Source organism: Choristoneura fumiferana, chromosome 6, assembly GCF_025370935.1.
Source record: "Choristoneura fumiferana chromosome 6, NRCan_CFum_1, whole genome shotgun sequence".
NCBI lineage: Eukaryota > Metazoa > Arthropoda > Insecta > Lepidoptera > Tortricidae > Choristoneura > Choristoneura fumiferana.
Window position 1 is genome coordinate 4,321,124 of NC_133477.1, and position 26,466 is coordinate 4,347,589.

Below are 26,466 nucleotides of genomic sequence, written 5' to 3' on the forward strand. Positions count from 1 at the left end.
CATCAAAATCGGTTTAGCCGTTTTTGAGATATTGAACTTTGAAGTGACAAAGTCGGGGGTTCTCCATCTTTTGTTGGTTAGATTATGATTGATATTGATATTAGTGTAAGGGGCTGTTTTACCATCCATTGATTAGTGTTAACTGGCGGTTAGGTGTGATGCCGTCTCTATTTGTTTTGTTCGAATAGACGGAGACGGCATCACATTTAACCGTCGGTTAACGCTAATCAATGGATGGTGAAACAGCCCCTAAGTATAATAATATAATGTGTGTAAATAAATCTTATCTCTGAGTTGTACGACTTAAAATAGCCTACGTGTTACTCGAAGTAAGGTAGGTAGGTATTTATGGGCTAAACTTCATCCGAATTTGTCGAACTGTTACTGTGTGTTTGATTGAATAACAAAATCCAAAAATCTTGAACTTTCTCACTTATGTATGATTTTAGTAGGATTCTGCTGATTAATTGATTGCCGACAATTTAGAGGTAATGTGAAATAAAAGGCGAAAATGTTCAACAGTCACAGTATAATTAATTATCGTCATAGTCATTAAACTGCGCATGCAATCACACAACGCCAGCAGCGGCAGCGTCCCGTATCACAACAATTTACATCCATAAATAGTATGTTTAATAAATAAGTTTAAACAGATATGACGCTTCCTCGTCCGCATTTAATAAACAACAATTTTCTAAGATATATTTAATCTATTAATATCGTATACTGAGCATAGTTTGTTTTTGTTCATAAAATTAACTAATTCTGAAGTCCTCGAGATTTGACTAAACTTGCCGAACGTACGGCAGCGAAGCACCTGCATTTTCGTCAAATAACTCCTCACCATATTTAGCTAACAATTCTAATACAACTCCATTTGTCCACCCAAAGCCTTCTTGCACTCCATACTCGCCCCCACCCCCTTGATGCCCCGGTTGCACTGCACTGTATTTCTCAAACATCTTGTTATAGGTGCTGTATCCTAAATAGTTTGAACGGATCCATATTTTTGCTTGTTCTTTTGCTAATTTCACAGCTTCATCGTAACCGCTCATTTCCAAGCCTCCTATGAGTATACTTTGCAGTGGAGGCCATGCGTTTGGGTAGTCCCACTGTTCCCCTGAGTGTAAAACTGACGCTGGAATACCACCAGGGAAATCTAATGCTCCAGATGAATGCAGATATCTAACTAATCTCGCAGCATATTTCGGTGCATCTGCTGGCTCCACAGCACGCGCCCAGAGTGGTGTCGCGCAGCTTAGATGGAAATGCCTCCTTCTAGTTCTTGCGAGGGAATCATAGTCGTACCACGTTCCATCTGCAGGGTCCCAAAGTACATTTTCTATAGAATTTCTCCAATACTTCGCGAGGCTCCACCACTTTTGTGCCTCACGTCTGTTATTCAGTAAATTTCTGAATTCACCCGCGAGTTGCAGAGCCTCTGCAAATATGGAATTAAGATCGACTGGCAGAATGCGAGTAGTGTGGACATCAGTTAAATTCCCAACAGGTTCAGAATTTGGTGTAACAAACCAACGAGAAGAAAAATCCCATCCACTTTCAGCTGCACTTTTCATTTCTTCATAAAACTCCTCGCGTCTTTCTTCGGACGGCAATCCTCTGGAGTTTGTATAGTCTTCGTAGTAAGATTCAGGACGAGGACCTTTAGAATTTGTGTCTGAAATATATCGAAGTAGAACATATTTGTTTCCATCTAACTCAACAGTCACCTTCTTCTTATCTAGCCAATACTGCAATTCTTTTTCAACTGTTAAAATATGACGCTTCAGCCAAACGAGGTCCTTCGTAGCAGACAAGTATCTAGCCACCATCGCCGCCAGGAGAGGTGGCTGGCTGCGGCCCAGGTAATACAGTCGACTGCCGTTTGGAATATAGCCATGCTTGTTAACAAGATACAGAAGATTTTCAATCATTCCTTTAGCAGTTTCAGTCATATCGCTTAATAGTAGGCCACGAATGATCCAGAATGAATCCCAGTAGTACAGCTCCTTAAAACGACCACCAGGCACAATAAACCCATTAGGCACTGAGATAAAACTATAAAGTTCCGGCCGTTGCGTGACTTCAGGCTTCACTCGCCGTCCCAATTTGGCCCAAATACCGATCACATTTTTAGCAAACATTTTTAGTTTAGGATCTATTATTGTATCTAGGACAGGAGGCGACGGGTTGAAATCCGGCGGCATCCAATTCTCCAGCTCATTTCCTGACTCGAAGTGTTTTCCAACGAAGCTCGCTAACTGTTCCCGAGACGGGTTTTGCTTTGTATCATGCATCAACTGGGCAAAGTCGGCCAGTGTATGATTCGGGGAGAACATTTGTTTCATGTCAACAAAATGTTTCGAGTCCGGGAATATTCTTGCCAGCTGTATTCGGTGTAACATTTCGCCAGAGCAGTATACTGAAGAGTTGCACGCAGGAGCCACCAGTGTCTGCGCGTAGGCATTTAGGAGGCCCAGCACGGGGTATATTTGCAGTTGGCGTATTGCGAACATTTTTAATTAATAATTATAATGACTTAGTTTTCCGTCGGACCGTGTCGGCGTCCGCGGCGCGTGATAAACATAACCTCTGCGCGGCGAGCGTCGAGCAGCGACCGCGGGTCGACTGGGCGTGCGTCCGGCCCGCGACCGCTATTAAACTAGCGAGAGCCATACCCAATGTGTGCCACTCAGTTCTCGCGTCCCATCCCGTCTGGAATTCCACCCATCCCAACTGACGCAATTTACTGTCGCGGATGTACCGCGCACTTTCACTTGCTTCTTGCTTCCTAAACGATCTGCGGACTGATCGACTGTGTTGGACTAGGTCACTCTCGGAGCCGTTACCTCGGCTGAAACTGGAGCATTTTAGAGGAACGCGTGGCGTCTCGACGACGGAGACTGTCAAACTGATTACTTGTGTGTGATTAGTGAAGTTGCCATGAAGTTGCCCATACCAAATTAGATAAGATGTCATTAATTCGAGAGGAATTTTGTCTATGCGCGCCGCGACCAATAAGATTCGATATTGGGCTGAAGACAAGATGCGTGTTACAGCGCGAGCAGTTATGCGCGAGGTGCAAGCAAATATTTTAAATAGTTCCGATTTTGGCCGCCTGTTCGGTTAAGTTTGCGTGTTGCTGTGATGCTTATGTCAGATGTTATCAGCTGATGTTTGCGTGTGTACTGAGCTGTTATTATCCGTATTACCGTACATTCCACGTTTAGATAACAATAATCTAAATTAGAAGCATCAATGAGCAATATAAAGTGCGTTTTTACTAGCAATTACTTACTAAGCTTTTATCTGTTTTTATTTGTCTGACTGTGAATAATAACTGTTAAAAAAAAACTTAAAAACCATTCATAAACATTAATTCGTTTTTAAAGAATATAAAGTCTGTAAATCACGAAAAATTATTGGAGTAGACACATTAACTTATTTTTTATGTAACCTTTTTGTTTTTCATTTTTATACAAACAAACTTATACTAATATTAAGAAGAGTTCTATCAGACCACATATTTAATTTTCATTATTTTTTTATGGAATAATAGAGATAAACTAACAAAAATGCAACGTTGCCAGCTCATCAGCAGGTATAAACGCTCTTAAGGAAAGGATGTTCGTGTTATGTAATTTCGGAAATCGGTCTCCTAATCGTTTTTCACGACCGAGACCTAGCTTAATTATTTTAGTACCTATTCAATTCTCATTAAAAAAAAAATAGCAATGTTGTCGCCGAATATTTTGATCAGGCAAAAAAAATTGAATTGTTGTTTTATACGGGTTCATAGCGACATCTACGACACTGGTTTAGAACTACTTACAAGTAGCCTAAGCACACGGCGGCAAATAACGCGCTTCAAACGAGATTCAGCCATTTTCGTACTAGGTAGGTACTTAGTTACTTACGTGATTTTTTTAAGAATTTTCTCTGTCTCTTTTAAATGATAATTTTTAATTTGGTCCATTTAATTAAATACATTTTTTTTACTTATTCGGACAACCTTCAAAAACATATTATTTTTTAACTTAGAATGACTTAAAGAATGGATACCAGAATGATGACTTTTACCAAAATATCTGAACTTAGAATAGAAAAAATATATATAGAATAGAATAGAATTGATTTAATAATTATAATTGATTAAAATATATAGGTTGGTAACGTACAAAAAATAGTTTGGGGACTGCGCTGTGGATGGTAATTAAGGTAGCAGGATATTGAAATAAATTCATTAATTAACACATATGTAAAGACACAGCCTTTAATTTGAAACATATTAAATTAAATAATTTTAACACACCTAATAGGTTTTTAAACGTAGGTACCTAAATCAACATTTCAACATTCGGTTGGAAACTATACTACACGCTTCTCTTAGTATTTAGTAAAAAGTCTAAACATAGTATAAAAACAAACCATGTAAACTTGACTTTCGATTTTTTCGAACCGAATTCCCGTATAAAATGAACAACTGCAAACTATTGTACTATGGAGAAGTAAATTAAACTAATTGTTTGTTTTTATTCCTACCCGGTAATGCACCTCTCCTCTGTTTCTCGAGTTGCGGAATTTTATAACTTAATACCACGAAGTTAGTTAATTTACTTAAATTACCCAACTTCGTGGTATTAAGTTATTTAAGTACCTAGTTAAGAATTATTTACGCATGCATTAATACATTCAGCTAATTATCGTATCACTGGTGGTCGTAAGTTCTTATAATAATTTAATTTTAAGTACAGTAACATTGTCACTTAAAAATATCTTTGACGGAATTTGAAAAACAATTTTAGCTTAGCAATGTGTAAAATTGGTTAATAAAATAAAAATAAATCTTTATTAAATTACTTAGTCTCAAACTAAGCTAAACTTCTCTTTAGCTACTAACTAGGTATTGGATAAACGTAAGTACATAAATAGTTAAACAGCCAAGACTCAAGGTATTCTTTTTTTTTGTTATGTAGGTATAGTTAGGTATACATTATAAAGAAAATATCTGCCCCGACCAGGGACCAAACCCGGGATCTCAATAAGGTATAAGTTTGATATTAAATATCATAAATAAACATTATATTTTTTATGTGAATAATTAACAGTTAAATAATATTTAATAATGTTGTAAATTACTTAACACAATTATATTTTATCGATAAAATATTAACTTAATTATTTATGATATTCATAATAATAATATTAACTATTTTAATGACTCGATAACAAATTGTAACAACAAAAAAATGCTTAGTAATTGGTATTATCACATTGTTTAGGTAAGTACTTAGCCGACAGCTAATTGTTTAAAAAAACATGGGTGAGACGTGTACAGTTCTTTTAAGTCACTGACACTAAAATACTAAAATACAGGTTCCAACGAGCAACATATAATTTTAAAATTAATAAATAATCAATAATACATCAAGGTAAACTTAATAGTTATACCTGTGGTTATACCTAATAAGAGATATTAACCATGTGCAAACTGTCCCGATTTTAAATGAATCAGCAAATTTACTATTAAATTCATTAAAAAAATTGGTTAATGTCTCCTTTTATTTAGAAACATATTCTGTATTGTACTTTTATATTTGTAGAGGTAAACAATAGATATCTAGTTTGTATTCTTCAAAATTCAAAATAGGACGTACTTAACTACTTATATCCATGTTCACTTAAAAACTTAGTTAATTATATTATCACTCGACGTCTGGCTTTGCGCAAAATTTATATCTTTCTCATTTTTCTCCACTCTCATTTTCATAGGAGGCTGCATCATAAGAGCTCTCGGGAGCCAATTTAACAGAATCATCAGCTGTTAAAGTCCTTCCATACTTAGCCAAAAATTCTAATACGACACCATTGGACCATCCAAAACCTTCTTGGACATTGTATTCCCCGCCCCCTCCAAATTTACCCGGTTGTTCTGCGTCATACTTCTCAAACATTTGCTTGTTATCATCAAAGCCCTTCAAACAGGCTCGTACCCACGTTTGTGCTACTTTGAATGCAGTGTCTTTGGCTTCCACGTTCCCTAGAGCTTCCAAAGCGTTTACCACTATGCTCACTAGTGGAGGCCAAGCGTTAGGGAAATCCCATTGCTCCCCACTATTGATCAAAGAAGATGGCACACCACCAGGGAAGTCTAACCCATGGGACAACTTCAAATACTCTAAAACACGGGCAGAATGCTTCTTTACCTTTCTCTTGTCAACAGCCCCCATCCATAGAGGGGCGACATTGCTAGGATAAAAGTATCTCCTGGGTTGATGGTTCAACATGTCGTAATCGTACCAAATGCCGTCTTTCTCGTCCCACAGGCTCTCTTCAATCGTGCTCCTCCATTGCTTCGCAAGGAAAGACCAATGAACAAATCGACGAAGGTTTCCGAGTCGTGCTTGGAAGAATGCCACGTTTTGAAGTGCGTTCGCGAAAATGGCATTTAAGTCCACGGGAACGATTTCTCGTGTATGAATATGAAGCAGATGGCCAGTGTTGTCTCCGTTCTCATCGATGAACCAGCGCGAAGAGAAGTCCCAGCCGCTCTCGGCCCCGCTTTTTATGTCAACGTAGAACTCTGTCCGTCTTACAGCAGTAGTAAAGTTCTGAGCATCGCTATAGTCTTCGAAATACGATTCTGGCCGCGGGCCCTCACTTGGCGAGTCATACCTGAGCAACGTAAACGTTTTGTCGTCTTTATCAAATGTCACGATTTGTGTCTGCAACCAATAATCTAATTCCTTTTCTAGATAGCCAATGTTGTCCTTTAAGAATTTAATATCTTTTGTCTCCCGAAAATACAATGACACCATGGCCGCAAGCAGAGGCGGTTGGCTACGTTCTTGATAATACCATCGACTCCCGTTAGGAATATGTCCCAGTTTGTTGAGTAGTTCAATTAGATTTTCGATCATGCCTTTAGCAGTGTCCCGCATACCACTGATTAGTAGGCCTTCGATGATCCAGTATGTGTCCCAGTAGTAAATCTCTTTAAATCGTCCTCCGGGTACTATGAATGGATGCGTCACAGGAATAAGACTGTGCTGGTTGGGTTGATCAAAAACAAAAGGTTTGATTTTTCTACCCAAAATTGGCCAGATATTATTGATATCTCTGCCGAATTTCCTTAACTTCTCGTCGCGAATCCCTGCTAAGAAAGCAGGGTCGGTGGAGTAATCCGTCGGGGTCCAGTCCTCGAGTTCAGCGCCGGACACAAAATATTCGTCTACGAATGCTTGAAGCTGTTCCTTCGTGGGATCATTCGTTTCATTAATTAGTTTATCGAAAGCTGCTAAGGTCGTAGTTTCATTTTGCTTCATCTGGAGATCGACAAACGTCTTTGAGTCAGTAAAGACACGTTTCATTTGGACCAGATGAAGAAGCTGGCTATCGCAATATACTTTTTTATCGCATGATGGCGGCAGTTCTTCAGCGATGATACTAGCGGCCGCAACCGCTAACACAATCACGCGCAACATCTGAAAATCAAGAAAAACATACATTTAAAAGTTGTTCAAATGTTTACTCTGCAATTTAAAATAGTGTTAGTGTTATTATCGAGACACGTATTTGCTGTCGTGTAACTCATTACAGCTTGACAATGAAAACGCCGTGTGTAATCTTTTTAGCGATTTACGCTTGTTCAAAAGCAATTATAAAACCAAATGTGGGAAAATAACAGCCTTTAAATGTTTTACGGAATTAAATTGTTATGTGGTATTGGGTTGGATGAGCGTGCGTGTTACCAACAGTCAAGTGCGGGTCGGATTCACGCACGGATCATCCCTTACGATCACTCAATTTAGAGAATTACTAGGGTATTTTGAGATCACTTATACTTCAAATAGGGTCTGTATCGTTAATAGTATAAATTTATGGCGACGTTTTCAAATTTTAAGTTTTCTTTGTATAACTTCCAAAATATTTATTTCAAAATGTACAACAAACCCCGTCATGCCATGCCTTCTTAGGGTCTCAAACTACCTTCATATAAAAATCTGTTTAGACGTCAAAATGTAATTGACAGACGGACGGACACAGTTACTTTCGCATTTAAATATTAGATTGGATGTCCCAAACCGTACAGTTTGCCAATTTGATTTTCTAATCTGACCGTCTTAATCGAAATCAATTTATGTTTTACACTCCCAGATGGCCACACAAATGTTGTGAAACATAAACAAAGACAAGTGATTTCCTTCTGAAGTATGGAACCCAAAAAAATATAATCACAAGCCATGTCAAATAAATATAATCAGTCGCATTTGTGGCTACTCGAAATTTACAATTATGAATGATGGATGTTATGAATTTATGGCGGATGGTCTAGCGATTACACAACAGCAAAATAATTGCGATTTTCATAGTATAGTGACTAGGAAAGGGGGGCTATTTAAATAAAAAAAGATCTGAATTGGTATGCCATAATTTATTAGGGATAATATGGCCCAGGGTAACAGGGCCCAGGGTAACTGGGCCATCCCTAATAAATTATAGAAGATTGAAAAGCACTATTCAAGATTAGGTACAGTCAAGGAATTTAATTCATGGTCCACCATGGAACCTTTTCAAAGAAAAGTCTCTACGACTTTCCTTCACTATGACGTTTACTGTGAAATGGTTCCATGGTGGTCAATGAATTAAACTCCTTGACCGTACAGTAAGTGGAAAGATAAATACAAAACGCCCATTAAAAATATTTCTATGTAATAAGGTCTTCCTTGATTTTGTGAACTTAGCAAGGGATTTCAAAACAAAGTAGGTATTTAAGATTTAATTTCCTTTTGACACTTTCGCGTGTTGCTAATAAAAGGGGTTGTTGCGATAAAGACAGACCCACAAAGTTAGGTGATGACCGTAAATTTCATGTCAACAGACTTAGCAGTGAGGATTTTGATGTTTTCATGGATCCTGCGGAAAATCGGGATAATTGTTAGCCTATGTGTTATTCTAGACGTCCATTGCAGCTATCTACATACCAAACTTCTTATAATATAAGCAACATCTAATGAACGATCGACCTCTTAGCTATGTCAGATAAGCCTGTTTCTGGCTATTGTTAGCACACGCAAAACCTTGACTTGTTTTGCCAAAATATTAAGTGGCCAGTTCGAATTTGCCATTTCAATTTTGTTTTTGTTTTTTGTTTAACCTTAAAAATGATTGAAGCCAGGTAGAACAAGCTTTTATTTAGCTTGCCCTGTTTGCTGTTGCTTTTTGTTTAGGTAAAATCTTGCAAATTAATTTTGAACCACTTCCATTGATCGTATTGACTTGAAATTTTGCATAATGTTATGAAGTTTGGATGACAATAAGGCACATTTAAACTAGTTAACTGGCCCTATACTACGAAATGCAAAATTTGAACTTCGTATCTTGCCGTTCCGCTGACGCTTTGTATTAAGTAAGTATTTAATACGAGAGTGAGAGGGATGATACGATACGTACTTCGATTTTCGAATTGCGTAGTAGCCCTTCTGATGCCGTCTGGAACTTGAAACAAAAGAACGGTTTTCTTTTTCTTTCTCATTTAAATCTTCAGGAAAACAAGAAAACCGACGAGTCCCAAGCGACATTAACATTCTGATTGTACCTACTGTACAGTTAACATAAAAAGCTTGTATTAAAAAAAGTTGCAACTAAAGCAACACAAATAACGACATCTATTGGAAACAAAAATACAGATATCAGTGTACTCGAAAATGTAATGTGGAACGTAAATATTAGGCAAGACAGAGAAAAAACCGGAATAAATTTAAAAAATCAAAAATCCGACTGCCTTAAAAACTAAAAGGATGAAAATAAGTCTAGTGGTCTAGAACTCTGTCACGACGCTCACTTAAGGTTCAACAGTCGGGACCCATTCAAATCGTAACCAGCTCAAAAAATCTTGGTAATTTTCTTCCTTTTAGTTTTTAAGGCAGTCGGGTTTTTTGATTTTTTAAATTTAATGTTTTTTATTTTATACTTTTTTGATATTTCTGTGAAAATAGTAGATTAAAAGTATTATAACCCGTATATATTTAGACTGGACTAATAATTAGCTTTCATTTGATACCCATATTGTTACAATACATTTTTTTATTCCTTCGCCATATTTTTTTTCGCAGCCGCCATATTGAAATATTATATACCCTATGTCACTCCGACGTTATGACGAATCCAATGATGTTACAATCCGTCCAACCGTTTAGGCTGCAGCGAGGACCAAAGAAATGGACATACATACCCACATACATACATACATACATACATACACATACATACATACATACATACATACGCTCGAAAACCATAACCCTCCTTCGGGCAGTCGGGTAAAAAAGGGAAACTGACAATTCTAGAATGGGATAGGAACAGAATAATCTCTTAGGTACTACATAGACAAAAGCCAGTTTAAAAATAATGTCGTCTACATAATGGCATGGTTAACCTAAATTTCATTGCTTCCTTTTAAACAATTAATAGTATTTCTATTAATTAAAAAAAATGTAAGTAGTTTATCTTTTTTCATTTATTCGTTTTATAAAGAGGTCCGATTGCTAAACTTAATTCTTAGCTAAATTAATAGGTCATAGGGTGACAATATTTTTTTCTTAAAACTGAAATATTTTAAACAATCACCTATTATTTTATGAAACTATCTTAAAATACTACTATATACAATGCTATCGGAATACTACTATATATAATACAACTAATCTATATCTAAATCTGTACAACCATCTACTTAAAAAGTAAGCTTTAACACGGCTCAGTTGAAGTTTTACAGGAAAACGCCAAATTGGATTTAAACAATTGATCCTTCCTTGTCACTTTTCTATAATAGACGTCGTATAACAAGAAGAATCCAACCCTCAACAATTATCTACACCTCTCCTTCAGAAAAGTAACTTTTCCTCCCTGACGAGAGAGAGCAAAGTGCAACTTTTCTGTATAAGGCTTTTCTAAGTGTTTTATTGCAAATGCCATTTTTTGAAGTTGATAATTGTAAAGCCACGCCGTTTTCTATGCTCGTTGTTCTTTAATAATATTTACTTAGAATTTATTTTTTTCTAGTTTCTTCATGATCGGTGTGAAAAGTTGTATGAGCGACTCGGGAGCAAAATTATTTTCATCTTGGGCGTTAACACTTGAATCCCTCATTACGCTCAGGATTCTACTTTAGAATCCCTCGCTACGCTCAGGATTCTATTGTAGAATCCTTCGCTACATTCTGGATTCAATGTACGCCCTCGCCGTAAATACACCATTTTGCTCCCTTGTGATACAAATAACTATTTTAATGTTGGATCTACTTTCAGTAGGAATAAAAGCTAATTTACAGAATAACATGACAGTGCTTTGGATCCTTTTTGCTAAACTACATCCTATTGTGAACTGTGTGTCACGTGTCTCTAAAGATTAAAGATATTTGAAGAAAGATTTACTGGAACAAACTATTACTTAACCTCTAGACGTGATAACACATTGAGGTCACAGACACTATTGCGGTTACGCAAAATAAACGAAACCAATGCATTTTATATAACGCTCGTTTCTGATCATTTTAAAACACCAGATCTTTATAGGAAGTGTTGCAATGCATGGCGCCAGTCTCGACGGGGTCGCAACTTGAGCATTAAAACAGATTTAACCACCTCTTAAACGATTGCACGGCAGTACTTTTTAGTTCCGTAAATAAAAGAAACTTTAACGCTGCCCATACGCTGGTTAATTCGTTTATTATTTGTGCTTTACTAAAGACGTGGTTTCACGAAGAACCGTTATGTGACAATGTCACAGGTTAATCGCAAAAACGGAGCAATGAGGGCTATCGCGTATGAATTCGCCGCTAGAGGCGCTAGTGTAGCGTGAGGTCTCCGAAATGTCAAATCTCATTTATTTATAATTAGAATAATTTTGTGAATATTTTGCAATTTTTTTTTTATACGACTGGAAGGCAAACGAGCAAGTGGGTCTCCTGATGTTAAGAGATCACCACCGCCCATAAACATCTGCAACACCAGGGGTATTGCAGACGCGCTGCCAACCTAGAGGCCTAAGATGGGATACCTCACGTGCCAGTAATTTCACCGGCTGTCTTACTCTCCACGCCGAAACACAACAATGCAAGCACTGCTGCTTCACGGCAGGATTAGCGAGCAAGATGGTGGTAGCAATCCGGGCGGACCTTGCACAAGGTCCTACCACCTGCAATAAGTATCTGAACCTTTTTTCCGAACAAAACGGGGACTATGCAACACTGTGGCATGCTCGATATTTTTATGGTACGGTTTTAAGGTGTACTAAATATGATTTTAATCTAAACTTTGATTTCACGCCCGTAATAACAGACTTTAAAAGCCATACTTAAAAACCTCACGCAACAGTGCGCCATCTAGTGAGACAAAAAACGATAGCCCTCATTGAATCCATAATCGATTAGGTTGTGCTTGAGCAAGTGAGGCCGTTTTTTGCATTAGTTTCAGTTTTTAAACAACAACAGGGAATGTAAAAAGTTACTTTTTGGTCATCATTACCTACTCAACTCACAGATAAGAGATATTTTGATTAAACTAGGGATTAGAAATAATTTGGTTCTGATATTGTAAATTTGTAACAAAGTAATGTAAATCAGGCTTAATAAACAAGAAAGAACTTATCAGCGAGACCAATTGACTAGCAGCCCATGCCCACATATGCAATCCACATACATAAATCATTTGTTTCAGATGTTCTGAAGGTTGCGATATATGATCTTTTATGCAAATTAGGCTCGCATTTAACCACAATCCGATTCTGTTCTTTTCATAATTCATAATTTTCTACTTAAAATAGAACAGAAAAGCTAAATACAAAACACGGGGACTCATCACGCTAGGTAACCAAATTCAACGTCGAGGTAAATATTACTAACGTGGTGAGTCCCATGTTTAGTAGGTATTTAGCTATGAGTAAAAATCACGAAAATTTCAAACGTATATTATAGAACAGAAAAGAATTGAATTCGGAAGGCTAAAATGCAATACAAATATATCGTCCTTCATATACCTACTCATATAATCGAGTTCATAAAGTTGTGAGCAAACATTTCATCAAAAATATTTGAACACGACGGCATAGAAGGCATAGAATAGCATAGAAGAACGACGGCATAGAAGCGTGTTCAGATATTTTTGATTGAATTTTAGCTCACAAGTTTATGATCTCGACTGTACCAACCCGGATCGAAGGTGAGATGCTGTTCTGGAGACAGAAATCATTTTTTATTTTAACTTTCATTTCGTTGTATGAAGCTATTTACATTCTTGTATCAGGGCTACCAAAGAGTTCTAAAGACATTAAGACATCGACATAAGTTTTTTTTTTACAGGGAGGTTAGGTATGTTTAATTTTAAATTAATCGATTCTAAAAAAAATAACTACCTAGCCTGAGCTCCACAGAAAACCATTGTTAGTGCACCCACTGTATAAAAACACATACTGAGTGATTGAAAATCATTTTTACACACACACACACACACACACACACACACACACACACACGCGCGCGCGCGCACGCACGCACCCACACAAACATCACCTGTATTTCCAAGTGGGTAGGCAGAGCACACGAAACCGCTTCGGAGCCACTTTTCGCAATTTTAGGTTTTAATTATATATATTACTGGTCCTTTAGGGTCAAAATTAAAATATTGTTCATTCTTATCACTGCACGTCACTGATCAACAGGTTTTTCTTCCACCCCGGGAAATTACAAAGTTGTCATAGTACGCAGAATATTGCAAGCCGCAACTAGTAACGATTCGGACTGCCGTAAAATGTACCATAAGTATGGGCTAGCTAATAGCTAATGACGTACCCAGACACACGTCGGCCTGACATTGATGTGCTCATTGATAAAAGACAAGGGCATGACCCTCTTGGCCTTTGGGGATTTATAGGGAATTAATCAATCATCTTATGGGGTATTTTATTTAAAAATATAATAACACTAAATAACCTTTAATTATTTATAATTAATAAGAGACAAGAAAAATCAAAACTAAGGAACCCAATAATGAAAATTTACAGAGAACTATAAAATATAAACTGAAAGATTGTCGTGTGCAATTTCTAATACCTATAACCTGTAGAAAATTCACATTTGATTACTGCACAGTATCTCAAAACTTAATTTAAAAATACAAAGATTACAATATTGAAGGGTATCCGTGAAATATCTGCAATTTAAAGGGACGAAACGTTAAAATAAGCTAAATGTTATTTATACGGGAACTTAATAATGCATAGACTAGATATAAAGTAATAACTTAATTAAGTACCTAATTCAGAATCAATGACGAAAACATTCCTACCTACGAGTATTAACATTCCGCATGGTTACCATGCATTTCATTGAATCCATTTGACAAGTTGTCTTATACTTAATCTTAAGTATAATGGTCAAAATAACGGTAAAAAATTATAAGGAGTTTGTCTAGGTTTATTTATAATATAAAATTTGTTTTTAAGGAACTCCTGTTACTCAACTAACATCTTAGATTAGGTAATCAAGCGTACGGTGGTCAAAATGCCATTAAGAGTTAAATTTTAAGTTAAAACCGGCCAAGAGCGTGTCGGACACGCCCCAAATAGGGTTCCGTAGCCATTACGAAAAAATTAAGTAATATTTTTAGGCTGCTATTTACTCTTAAACTACTAATAATTCTCAAGAAAACTTAACCGTTATAGTTTTCCTTGTAAGTTTGATATACTTACTACCATCCTAAATTTTTTCAAATTTTTCCACCCACCGGTTTCGATTTTAGACGTTGAATATTTTGCAAACAAATCCCTGAATCGAAAAATTTAATTATTATTTTTTATTTTTTTATTGTACCATTTTGTCGGTTCAGTTTACATATATTCGTGCAAAATTACAGCTTTCTAGCATAGATAGTCCCTGAGCAAAGCCGCGGACGGACGGACAGACAGACAGACAGACATGGCGAAACTATAAGGGTTCCGTTTTTGCCATTTTGGCTACGGAACCCTAAAAACGATAAAACATTTAGTTGTTTTATGTACTACATCCTACATCAAATCAAACTGTAATGGCAGCTGGTTGCAAAATAAGAAAATGTGACTCCTGGACACCAATTACATGCAATAAAAATGCCCTCACAATCTGCAATCGCTCTACAGTAGGTAAGACAGAAATGTTATAAAGGAGATTACTATCAAGAGATTTTTTACTGAACTTTTTTTTCTTTGATTCAGTCATGCATGAATGATGCCGTGTTTTTCAGAGGTAAAATTGTCATTTTTAGAAGTCTAGAAAGCAGTTTGATGGTAATGTAATAAATAGAAAAAGATATTGAAAAGTTGTGGGATAACAGTTTTTATTACGATGTCATTGACCGATACCAAAATGCTTTCGATTCGTTGGACCGAGCCTAGCTCAAATGTGCATTGAAGGTTTTACTTATTAACCGGGTATTGAAAAATCAATGCGTATTCTTACAACGTGCTCAAAAATACCCGAAAGAAAGTGTGTGTGTGTCTAGAACAAAAGTCACAAAATAAATGCCAAATGTAGAGCGAGCAACGGAACCCTTTTACTTACCGTCCGCGGCTTAGCTTATACGACTGCTAATAGAAAACTGTAATTTTGTATGAGTATATTTATATAATAACTACTAATTTAATAGTAGTTTTAGTCCTATGGATATTTTGTATTTTCTTAATATTTTCTTAATAAATAAATAGTATATACCGTGGGTAAAGAAGTAAAATAAATTTAGAAAATATATTTTGTGGTACGTCCTTAAACATGCTTAGTAGGGATGTTTTTTTTTTTTCATTTAAAATCAGTGTAGACAGTGTGGAGTGTCGTTGGATACGTCTTTTAAAGAGTCCATCACCACAGTGGTATTACCCTTGCCCGCTTAAATTACAAAAACCTCCTGGTCCTTCCTAATATTCCTTAAAGCCAAACGCTCTTCCGCAGTGACATTGTTTTTCGGTAAACTGGCCGTTCTTAAAATAACCGCAACATCTTGCCTTAGGACATCGGCGTCACTCAAAGTCACTTTATTGCGCATTATCGCTTCTTGGCTTCTTCGTAGTCTCTGGCTACCCCGTTGGGAAAGAGGCGTGATTTTATGTATGTATGTATGTGTGTATCGCTTCTTTCACGCTACTGATTACGGTTCTATAAGGAATTCGTTTCAGTGTCAAAGCATAATTCAACCCCTTCGCCTCTTGATATCTACTCTTCTGTACATAACTAAAAAAACTAACTAATTTGGCTCAGGGACCCAAAGAGGGTCTTGGCCTCCGAAACGAGCTCTTCTGTACATAATCTGTAAAATTTAACTTTAACTTGTAATGTTTTCTCTACTAACCTGTGCAATGCAACTTTAACCTGTCTCTCCAAAACTTCAACACGCCACAATTTCTATATTAATATGAATTTTGCGGTACCCTTTACAAATATGCCCCAATTGTAATATTTAAAAAATATTTTTCATACTCAGTTGGTAAAACTGGCCCATTTTTTTTACAAAAAACTTTAACCTGCCGGTGCCACTTTTTTTGGAATTACCCAAAAACGTTTTAGGTCTTGTTAATTTTTTTTTCGATTTAAGGATCCATTTGCAAATTATTATGTTATGAAGTGTTAATTTTATTAGAGTGACATAGACAGACAGACAAAATAAACAGATTTTCAGACTTTTCTTCTTACTTGAATTAAAACTAACACGAACAAAAGTAAAAACTAATTCGATAAAATAAAAATAAAAACTATGAGCTTAAAGAAAATGTTGAAGTCAAATTTTATTTACTATTGAACACAACAAATGGTACCTCTTTAGGGTCTTTAATCGGCAGATTTTTACAGAAAATGTAGCTATGCTGAACTGAAATCTCTTCGCACGTAGTTTGTTGATTGATGACGGTTGATGACGACCATCGCTCCATCACTTCACTAGTCTTATAAGTACAACAATGATTCCGTAAGCACCTATTGTATTTTTATTATATTGCTTTCCTATAACGGGGTGTACCGAGGAAATACTTCAGTAAATATAAATTAGATACGAAATAGTTAAATACACATCTGCGGTAAAACAAAATTGCATAAGTTATTATCTCTGTAACTTGCTAATTTGTATACAAATAACACTCAAACACAGTTTAAAAATAAATTGTTATAAGATGATTCTGTCCATACCTATTTATGTATAATTGATGGTCTTCAGAGTTGATAAAGGTAGGTACAGGTAAGGTCGTACGGGTTCCATAATTGATGTTGCCCAAAAATATCCCGCATGGCTATGAAATGAAACCCAGGCAATGGAACTCAAGGAGATTATATTTTTTAAGTACCTAACTTTGGGGTGGGCTCAATCGGGGGCGTATTTATCCTGGGGCAAAAGTGCTATGGCCCACAGCAGGCTGCGAGGGTCGGCGAAGTCACCTATGACAGTTTTTTTTTCTTAAATAAATGCTGTATCGTCACTTAATGGGGCAGCAAAGCTAAAGGACACTGGGCGCCAAATCTTTAAATACGCCTCTGGGTTCATTCAGTCATCATCAACCTTCTGTCACGAAATCTAGTCAGCTAGGTCATACTTGTACATAAGTGTGTGCGAGTATTTATCCAACATATAATGTTTAAGTTTTACTGATAAGTATCACGAAGTCTTTTCCATTGATAAGAGAGATAATACCTATTTTAGATAAGGCGACATAAACACTTCATTTGAAGGCCTGATGTTTTTCAAAAGAGTATCTACCTAAAATGATAGAATTCTTCTTACTTATAGATTCATGATAATGCTCGCTGCATCTTTGTCAATATCTATGCCAGATAGTCGGTGGCTTTTAGTATTACTTTTAAATTGTATTTAGGATAGTATAACTTAAATTTACAAAAGGTTAATTCGGCCAAACTTTTATCATAACCATCTATAGGTATCAGTGGCGTGGCGTCAGATATTTCCGTGGTAAAGCCGAAGCAAAGATCGCATACATCTGTCATAAATTCTGTATGTCTTGTTGTTCTGAATAAATACTTTTTACTTTACATTTTTTATTTCTATTTTGTAAATATTGGGCAAGCCGGTGGGAATAGGACTCTATGGACGCTTCGCTATTGATAGGTATGTGGCTCTACCTTAGCTCTACATATGTATGTCCCACAAAATATTAAATTGAATTTATGCATATATCGACAGGTAACTACAGATATTAGAAGAAGGTACATAATTTTTTTCATTCGACTGGATGGCAAACGAGCAAGTGGGTCTCCTGATGGTACAGACACTGCAGACAGTGGTACAGACACCTGCAACACCAGGGGGATTGCAGATGCGTTGCCAACCTAGAGGCCTAAGATGGGATACCTCAAGTGCCAGTAATTTCACCGGCTGACTTACTCTCCACGCCGAAACACAACAGTGCAAGCACTACTATTTTACGGCAGGATTAGCGAGCAAGATGGTGGTAGCAATCCGGGCGGACCTTGCACAATAGCAAAGATTTATAGTATTTTTATGAGTGCGTATCTTTCATAATGCGGAACTGCTACAGAATGGGATTCGCTCCCATCGTCTATGTTTCTAGATAGATACAATTTGAGGCTGTTCAAAGCTAAAGTGATTAGGCTGTTACTGAATCAGTGAGATACATCTTTGGCCTCATCTGCACTAAGAGAAATCACGGGTTAGTTGTATGTAAAAAAAGACGTTTCAAATAATAATAAAAATACTTAACTACGCGCAAGATAATGGGGCTTACATGAACAGTTTGTCTCAAAGGCAATAAAAATGACTAAGTATACACTTTGTTAATACAATTTCGAGTTTTCATGCAAAGTACATGGTTTCCGTAGAGCATAAGGATAATGAGTTTTTCCTCAAAGACAGCGTTTGTAAGAATACTAAAGTATAAAAATAACGTAGCTACTTTTCTTTTCAACCATTGCGTTATTAGCCACTTAATAGTAAAGTGTAGGTACTAGTGGTGATTCGTCACATACTGTACTAGAAACTTCACTTCACTAAACTAAAACTAGATTAAAATTGAATAAACTAAAAGTACAGTACCTAATTCTAATTATGAGTTGAATTATTTAGCTTTAAATAATGTCTCAGGAGAGCTCCAGTAATGTTATTATTACACTAATTTATAAGCTCAATTAAGAGCAATTGGTTTTGTTTTTTTATTGCAAAGCAACAATGAAGCATCGGCCTTAGTTTTTTTAGCGAAACCATCACCAGTTTTTCCTCTCATTGTTGACTTATTTTCCTTTCGTGACTTACTGAACCACCTTATTAAAACGCTTAAAAATAGCTATTTTAAGTTCATTATGTTCGAAATTATTTCATATTTTTTAATACCACCTTTTTATGATGTTCAGTTCGTTTATTGTTTACTTTATTTTCTTTTCTTGCATTATTCATTTACGATTACATAATATGAACTCGTGAAATGTAAAAACTCATCGAGGATGACGTTTAATTTTTTAAATATGTGGTTACAAACTGACCACTAAGAAAGGACTCGAAGAAAAAACTAAAATCGGGGAGGGGTGAAACTAAATTTCCCGGTAAATACCGCCCGGATAATACCGACATGGAAATACCAACCCGATTATTCGTGTACACGCGCCAAACACGCGCATACAAACTCGTGTCAAACTAACATGAGTTTCTGTGGGCGTGTACAAAAAAAAAGTAAAACCGACTCAAAAAAATACAAAAATAACAAAAAATGGAACCGACTACAAAACACTTGAAATATTTTTCTAGGTTGGTACCTACTAGCTCGAAAGTCGGTACCTCAGCACGAGCCAGCAGCAATGGAACAATAGTCGTCTACCTCACCAACATAGGTACTAGGTTTCAATCGATTCCTGCTGGTCCTGCTGAGACACCGACTTCGAGCTAGTAGGTACCTACCTAGAAAAATATTTCAAGTGTTTTGGAGTCGGTTTTACTTTTTTGTTTAAAATTTTTCTTATTTCTCACTTTTTAGTGATTCGTAGCCAAAGTACATCTCACAACGATTCCTTGAAGCCCAAACACGGCTTAGTTACGTTGTTTTATAACAGAGTTCCGTTGCCTACCTTCCGGCTTCAGCATCAGATCAGTTCCAAAAAAACATTAACTTAAAGCTACTTCTTAGTCGCTTATATAGGTATATTAATCATGATCGTTTATAGACGAGCGAGCATTACTTAGCTTTGATGAGTTCCATTGGTCATCTACGATCTTCTTCATCAGGTCCAGGTTACAAAATGATACTTTCTGAATGTAAATGCTCATCTTAATGCTAAAAATGCCAAAATCGCCATAGATGTGCCTATAAAATTTGAGGTTTTTCCTCGATTTCAGATCTTGATTTGATGACAATGGGACCACCTCAGAAGAGTACCCTTTCGAATAAAAAAAGAATTTTGAAAATCGGTCCACAATTGACTGAGTAATCGGCGAACATACATAAAAAAAAAATACAAACATTGGAACATAGAACCTCCTCCTTTTTTGAAGTCGGTTAAAAAATCGGGTCGGTATGTCCAGTCGGTGTTATCCGGGCCGGTAAAGAGTGTCACACGGCGGGAGCAACGCTTGATTCTTATTGTTTTTTTAGGGATCCGGAGCCAAAATGGCAAAAACGGAACCCTTATCACCATGTCTGTCTGTCTGTCTGTCTGTCTGTTGCTCAGGGACTATCAATGCTAGAAAGCTGTAATTTTGCACGGATATATATGTAAACTATGCCGACAAAATGGTACAATAAAAAAAATTTATAGACGTAAAGTGGGGGTGATTTTTTTTTCTATCCAACCCTTTAATGTGAAGAATCGTTTTTAAAACCATTTGGGGTTTGCTCAGACGATTTTTCGATTCAGTGATTTGTTTGCGAAATATTCAACTTTAAAGTGCAAATTTTCATTAAAATCGAGCGTCCCCCCCTCTAAAATCTAAACAGGTGGGTGGAAAAATTTGAAAAAAATCAGGATGGTAGAAAGTATATCAAACTTAAAGGAAAACTATAACGGCTAATTAGTAGTTTAAGAGTAAATAGCAGCCTAAGGTATAAAATATATCTAAACTTGGAAGATTCCGCATAAAATACGTAATCCTTGGAAAAATATTACTTAATTTTTTCGTAATGGCTACGGAACCCTATTTCGGGCGTGTTCGACACGCTCTTGGCCGGTTTTTGTGATATTTATCTCTTATTTCCTCGCAGTGATCGTGAAAAGCACAATGTTTAGTCTCGGCCAAAAGTGCAATAGATGAACTCGTATTATCAAACTAACTCGTTCATCTATTGCTTACTTTCATGCCTCTACAACAATGTACTATTTCTTTATTGTTACGACCCAGTTTCTCAACGTAGGTCACATGTTTATTTAATTTAAAATTGTCTTTGAGAATTCAAGATCTTTGCGCACTAAATTAGTGTTTGAATTTTTTAACTCTCAACCTTGGATTTAAAATGCTAATTCGACGAAACCAGAAAATATTTTAGTCAGACTCAAATTCAGACAAAAAAAACTTAATGAATGGTCAAACAGCTTTTTATAAGAGGTTTGCTCTGGCCTGTGGTATCAGGAAGGATTATAATTTATTTGTATTATTTTTATTTACTTTGACATTTAATATCAACACACGGATTTATTTAAAAGTCGATGTTATCAGACGTTAAAACGTACTAACTAATTTTGAGGCAAAATTATGTTTTACTAAAGAGTTAGTCACGCATATCCTTGGCGGTTACACCTATGGAGATTGTGGTAACAGCTAGTCCATGTGATCATCATCATATCAACCATAGGACGTCCACTATTGGACACAAGCCCCCCCCCCCCAGAGTCCATGTACTTATGGAACTTTCAATACCATTCTTATCACGTTATAATAATAACAAAAGCGAAAAAGTTCAATAATATTTGAGTAATTCAAATACAGTCGACCAATAGAATACACATAAGTTTTTTCAATTGAAACCTTCTGACTACGTATTAAAATATATATATACGGTAGATTCACATACATTATACCGTATGTCATTCACCTTAATACAGGTATTATATTATACGATGATTGATCATCGAGAGCAAAGTCAAATTAAATAATAACGAAGACTCGAAGCAATTTGTTTCGGATCAGCAGGGCTACTAAGTAACTCGAAGTTCGTGTCGTGTTGCGGGCAACCGATGAACACAAGTGACGAGTGGTTCTAAAGGGTAGACGCTTGTTCAACAGTGGATGCTCTTCCGGCTGATGATAATGATGATGACAGACGTATCACGAGATATTTTCAATTAATGGGTAAAATGATCTATCACAAACTTATAAATGACATTACAAGAGAGACTCAGATGTATTACACCAGACTGTTATCTAAGGGTCACATCACCTATCACGAACTTCACTTACCCATTACAATCTATAGACATTAATTACCATTGGTATCTACTCATTAATAAAAATAATTAAGACTTGCACGGTTCGATTTGCTTCTTCTCATTCAATAAGTATAACTAAGTATCTACTTACTAACAGTTAATATTTTTTTACTACGTTAAATTATCGACATAGCAGTTAAAATACCACAAACGGGACTTATCACGCTATTATTACACAAGTAATATTTACCTCGACGTTTTGGCAACGTTACAGTTGCCGTGGTCTACTCGCGACCACGGCAACTGTAACGTTGCCGAAACGTCGAGGTAAATATTACTTGTGTAATAATAGCGTGATAAGTCCCGTTTATGGTGATAAGTCCCGTTTGTGGTATTTTGACTATGAGTGAGAATCACGAAAGTTTAAAACGTTATGACTTAGCAGTTTCCGTTGGTTTTTAAACCAGCGGAAGCATGGCCGTGTGGCTTATATTTATCATAATTTTAAAAAAAAAACTAACCCAAGTGCGTAGTGCGAGTAGATTTTAGAATTTTAAAAGCCAGTCAAAAGAAGTTTGCATTTCACAGTGTTTCTACATCGATGGTCTAGAAGACAAATGTGCTAAGAGCAAAATAAGAATTTTTTAACATTTGAATGCCAAATTTAAATTTACTCTTGTCAAAAAAAAATGAACTTAGTACAATTGTCTTCTAGACCATCGTCATATAAGAAACAAAGCTATTTTTTGAGATTTACTTAATGATTTTCAGTTTTTTTTCGTGCTCGGTTTCTAAAACCCCCATCGCCCATCGCTTCCCGTGAGTGCCATGAATAGACAATTACGGCCTTAGAGGGTCTATTGCGTAACGTTTCTGACACTCGCGATCACAATCAAATGACAGTTTTCGCATGCAAAAATTGACATTTGATCGCGAGTGTCACACACATTAGGTACCCAATTAGCCCTCATTACTTCTCTGTCAAAAGTGTAGCGATTTAGAAGAAGAATTTGGGCCAAAGGTGGGCCAAAGTAACCCTCCATTGGTTAAAAGTATATCCCGACTTTACAGTATTCCTTTTGATTGTACAAAAACTAATTAACTTGTAATTTACTTCTGATTTAGCTTGACTCACGTTTACGTAGCGTAAAGGCTTTACTGAACGCGTCTGTTTATCCAATTGTTACAGTTCAAATATACGGCCGATTATAATGGAAATATGAAAAATGCTAAGTAAAAAACAAACACTGATGCTACACCGACTTTCAACAAACAAGTCACAGTAACGGAATATACTCATTTTATGACCCTTGCAACACGTGTCAGTATTTAATATTTTCAATATTTTTCATCGTAAAATGACTCTACCATATAGAGTTAGTACCAGTGTTTGTAAAATGCGAGCAAAATCCATTGAAGTGTTGGTTGTCATTATTTTCAAAACTATACAGTAACATATTTCATTTTCAGCATAAAAAAATCACAACAGTCTTCAACTCGAACCCGAACCCGAACCCGATTATTGTGGTGTCATTGGAGCACTGTACCTTGCACGTACCTAAATTAAGATTCGCGCTGTAGTCTGATAAAAAAAGCTGTCGTGATATATGATAAATACATAAATCAATAAAAACAAACTCATTAGTCGGATTGGTTTTACGATTTGTAAATGAAATTCTGGGGTTTTGATTTTGCATTTTCGTTTTTTTTTTATATAAACCTAATGCCTTCCAACTTACTTTTTAGATAGTGTCAAAATCAATGCCTGTATTATTTTGTCCATTAATTCTGTATATTAAATTAAATGATCCCTTTCGCATTTGCTTAATCGAACAAGTTACCATCATACATATGTATTTATGTACCTATTTACTTAGACATAAATCTAGAAACCACACGACCGTCTAAATTTAACTCCGATCTAGAAATAGTATCAGCATGACTCGATCGTATTGAACCGGGATTTAATTTCCTAATAAGATATACCTCACCTTATGCGCTTCGGCAAAAACTCTTAAGTATTTAGACTTAAGCGTGCGTAATGTTACTAATTGCGACCACAAGTTATTTTAAAAGGCAGTAAAATCGTAAGTCTAGCCAAGTAGTTAAGAGGTGAATCCGGCTTGACTAAACCGCAAGAAGATTAAATTGTTAGATGTCGGGAGGGCAGAGGTCACGGTCACTTTATTCTTTAGTCGTATAATGTATCTCCCGTTTTTTATTCCAGATCCATTAAGCAGCTTCCTCGCTCAACGTATCAGTCTTGCAATCCAGCGAGGAAATGCTAACAGAACGTCTTTGGTACCATGCGCCAGGGGCCATTTTTAGAATAGTTTATTGAATTTTAATCTAGTTTTAGTTTTCTTATTTGTTGTAAGATTGTTTTTTGGAGTCTTTTTGATTTTTTTATTACAACTCCAAATTTTGTTACTTTAACGGTCATCCCGTAAAATCCACATCGAACATACAAACTGAAACATAGATGCATAGAAAAACCAGAAAAAGAGACCAGCGCTGGGAATCGAACCTAGGTCCTCAGCATTCCGTGCTGCGTGCTATACCGCTACACCACCACTGGACAGGAGTACCTACAGACACAAATTTCGCCTATGCACCACATATCTTAGCTTGTTTGTTTCTTATTTAGTGACTAGCAGCGACACTATTTGTTGTAATCTACCTTTCAAATTATTCTTTGCCTAGCCGTTAGCTGCGACTCCGTCCGCGCAAAATTCGTTTATCGCTATCATACTATGCAATTTTCCGGGATATAAACAATCCTATGTCCTTCTCCGGGACTCAAACTATCTGTATACCGAATTTCATTTAAATCGGTTCAGTGATTTAAAGGTGATAATAAATATCAAATATCACGGGACAATTCACACCAATTGACCTAGTCCCAAAGTAAGCTTAGCAAAGCTTGTGTTATGGGTACTAAGCAACGGATAAATATAATTATATAGATAGATACATATTTAAATACATATTAAACACCCAAGACCCGAGAACAAACACTCGTATTTTTCATACAAATATCTGCCCCGACACGGGACTCGAACCCGGGACCTCAAGCTTCGTAGTCAGGTTCTGTAACCACTAGGCCATCTGGTCGTCTAAATCGTGATGAAGTAACAAACAAACATACATAAACACTTGCGCATTTATAATGTTGTGGGATACAAATAAATTTTATTTTTATTAATTTATAAATAAACTAAACTAACTAACTAAAACAAAAACTTGGTTTTCGAGATTCGAGATGTATAAGAGAATTAAGAAGATATGAGCCACTGCTTCCCTTTTTTTGCTAAATTTGTCATAAGAACGTTTTAGATAATACAATAACAATATCGATATCGCACTTATTGCAAGATAAACGCGATAAATTATTAACAATGCTTGTTTGCGGATTCATCACAGAATAAAATAAACTCCAATACTCTTTAATGTGAAATAGCTCATACTACGAAAGCTTTAACAAATATCCAAAGCTATAACAAATATATAGGATTGAACTTTTAAATTTTCTGAAACTGCAAGTTTGCAAGCAAAAAAAACTTTTTAAAATAGGAACTTTTAAAATGTTTTAACCTACCTCAAAGATCTTTCTTTTTCAACAGTTTCAACAGTATCCGTATAGTGTCACTGTCACCACTTTGCCTCGTCCGCGTCGGTCGCGTTCAATTGTTTTTGTTTTTGTTTTCGTTCGACCGACACCGCGCAACCGCGTGCCTTGAGCGCTCCACCGCAACTGCCTCTGCGAACGGACGCTGCGCTCGCGCATCCTTATATATGCTACGATAAGAAAAGTTGACGCGAGTAAGCTCGTTTTCAGGCTGAAATGTGGCTCTACACACGAAATTGAGGGGAGTAGCAATGTTTTTATCCATTTTTACAAGATTTAATTTTACTTGCAATAGTAGCTATTTTTTATTAAATCTTTCAATTAAAAGATTCACTTCCTATGGTCTTATCTAGGTCGGGGTAAAACTCGGACTGAAAATAAACTTTCAATAAGCCCACAACAAATTATAGAGCCAAAATTATTCAACCCTAGGCAACAACGA

At 36.3% G+C, this 26,466-nt stretch overlaps 1 protein-coding gene across 1 annotated transcript; it reads right to left on the minus strand.

The window, feature by feature from the left end:
* Positions 1-554: 554 nt before the first annotated feature.
* Positions 555-26,173, minus strand: LOC141428861 (uncharacterized). The gene is given in 3 exon segments (XM_074088901.1): positions 555-2,512; positions 5,720-7,484; positions 25,995-26,173. Coding segments are annotated over 2 exon segments (3,492 nt in total). The 5' UTR covers positions 25,995-26,173; the 3' UTR covers positions 555-785.
* Positions 26,174-26,466: the final 293 nt, after the last annotated feature.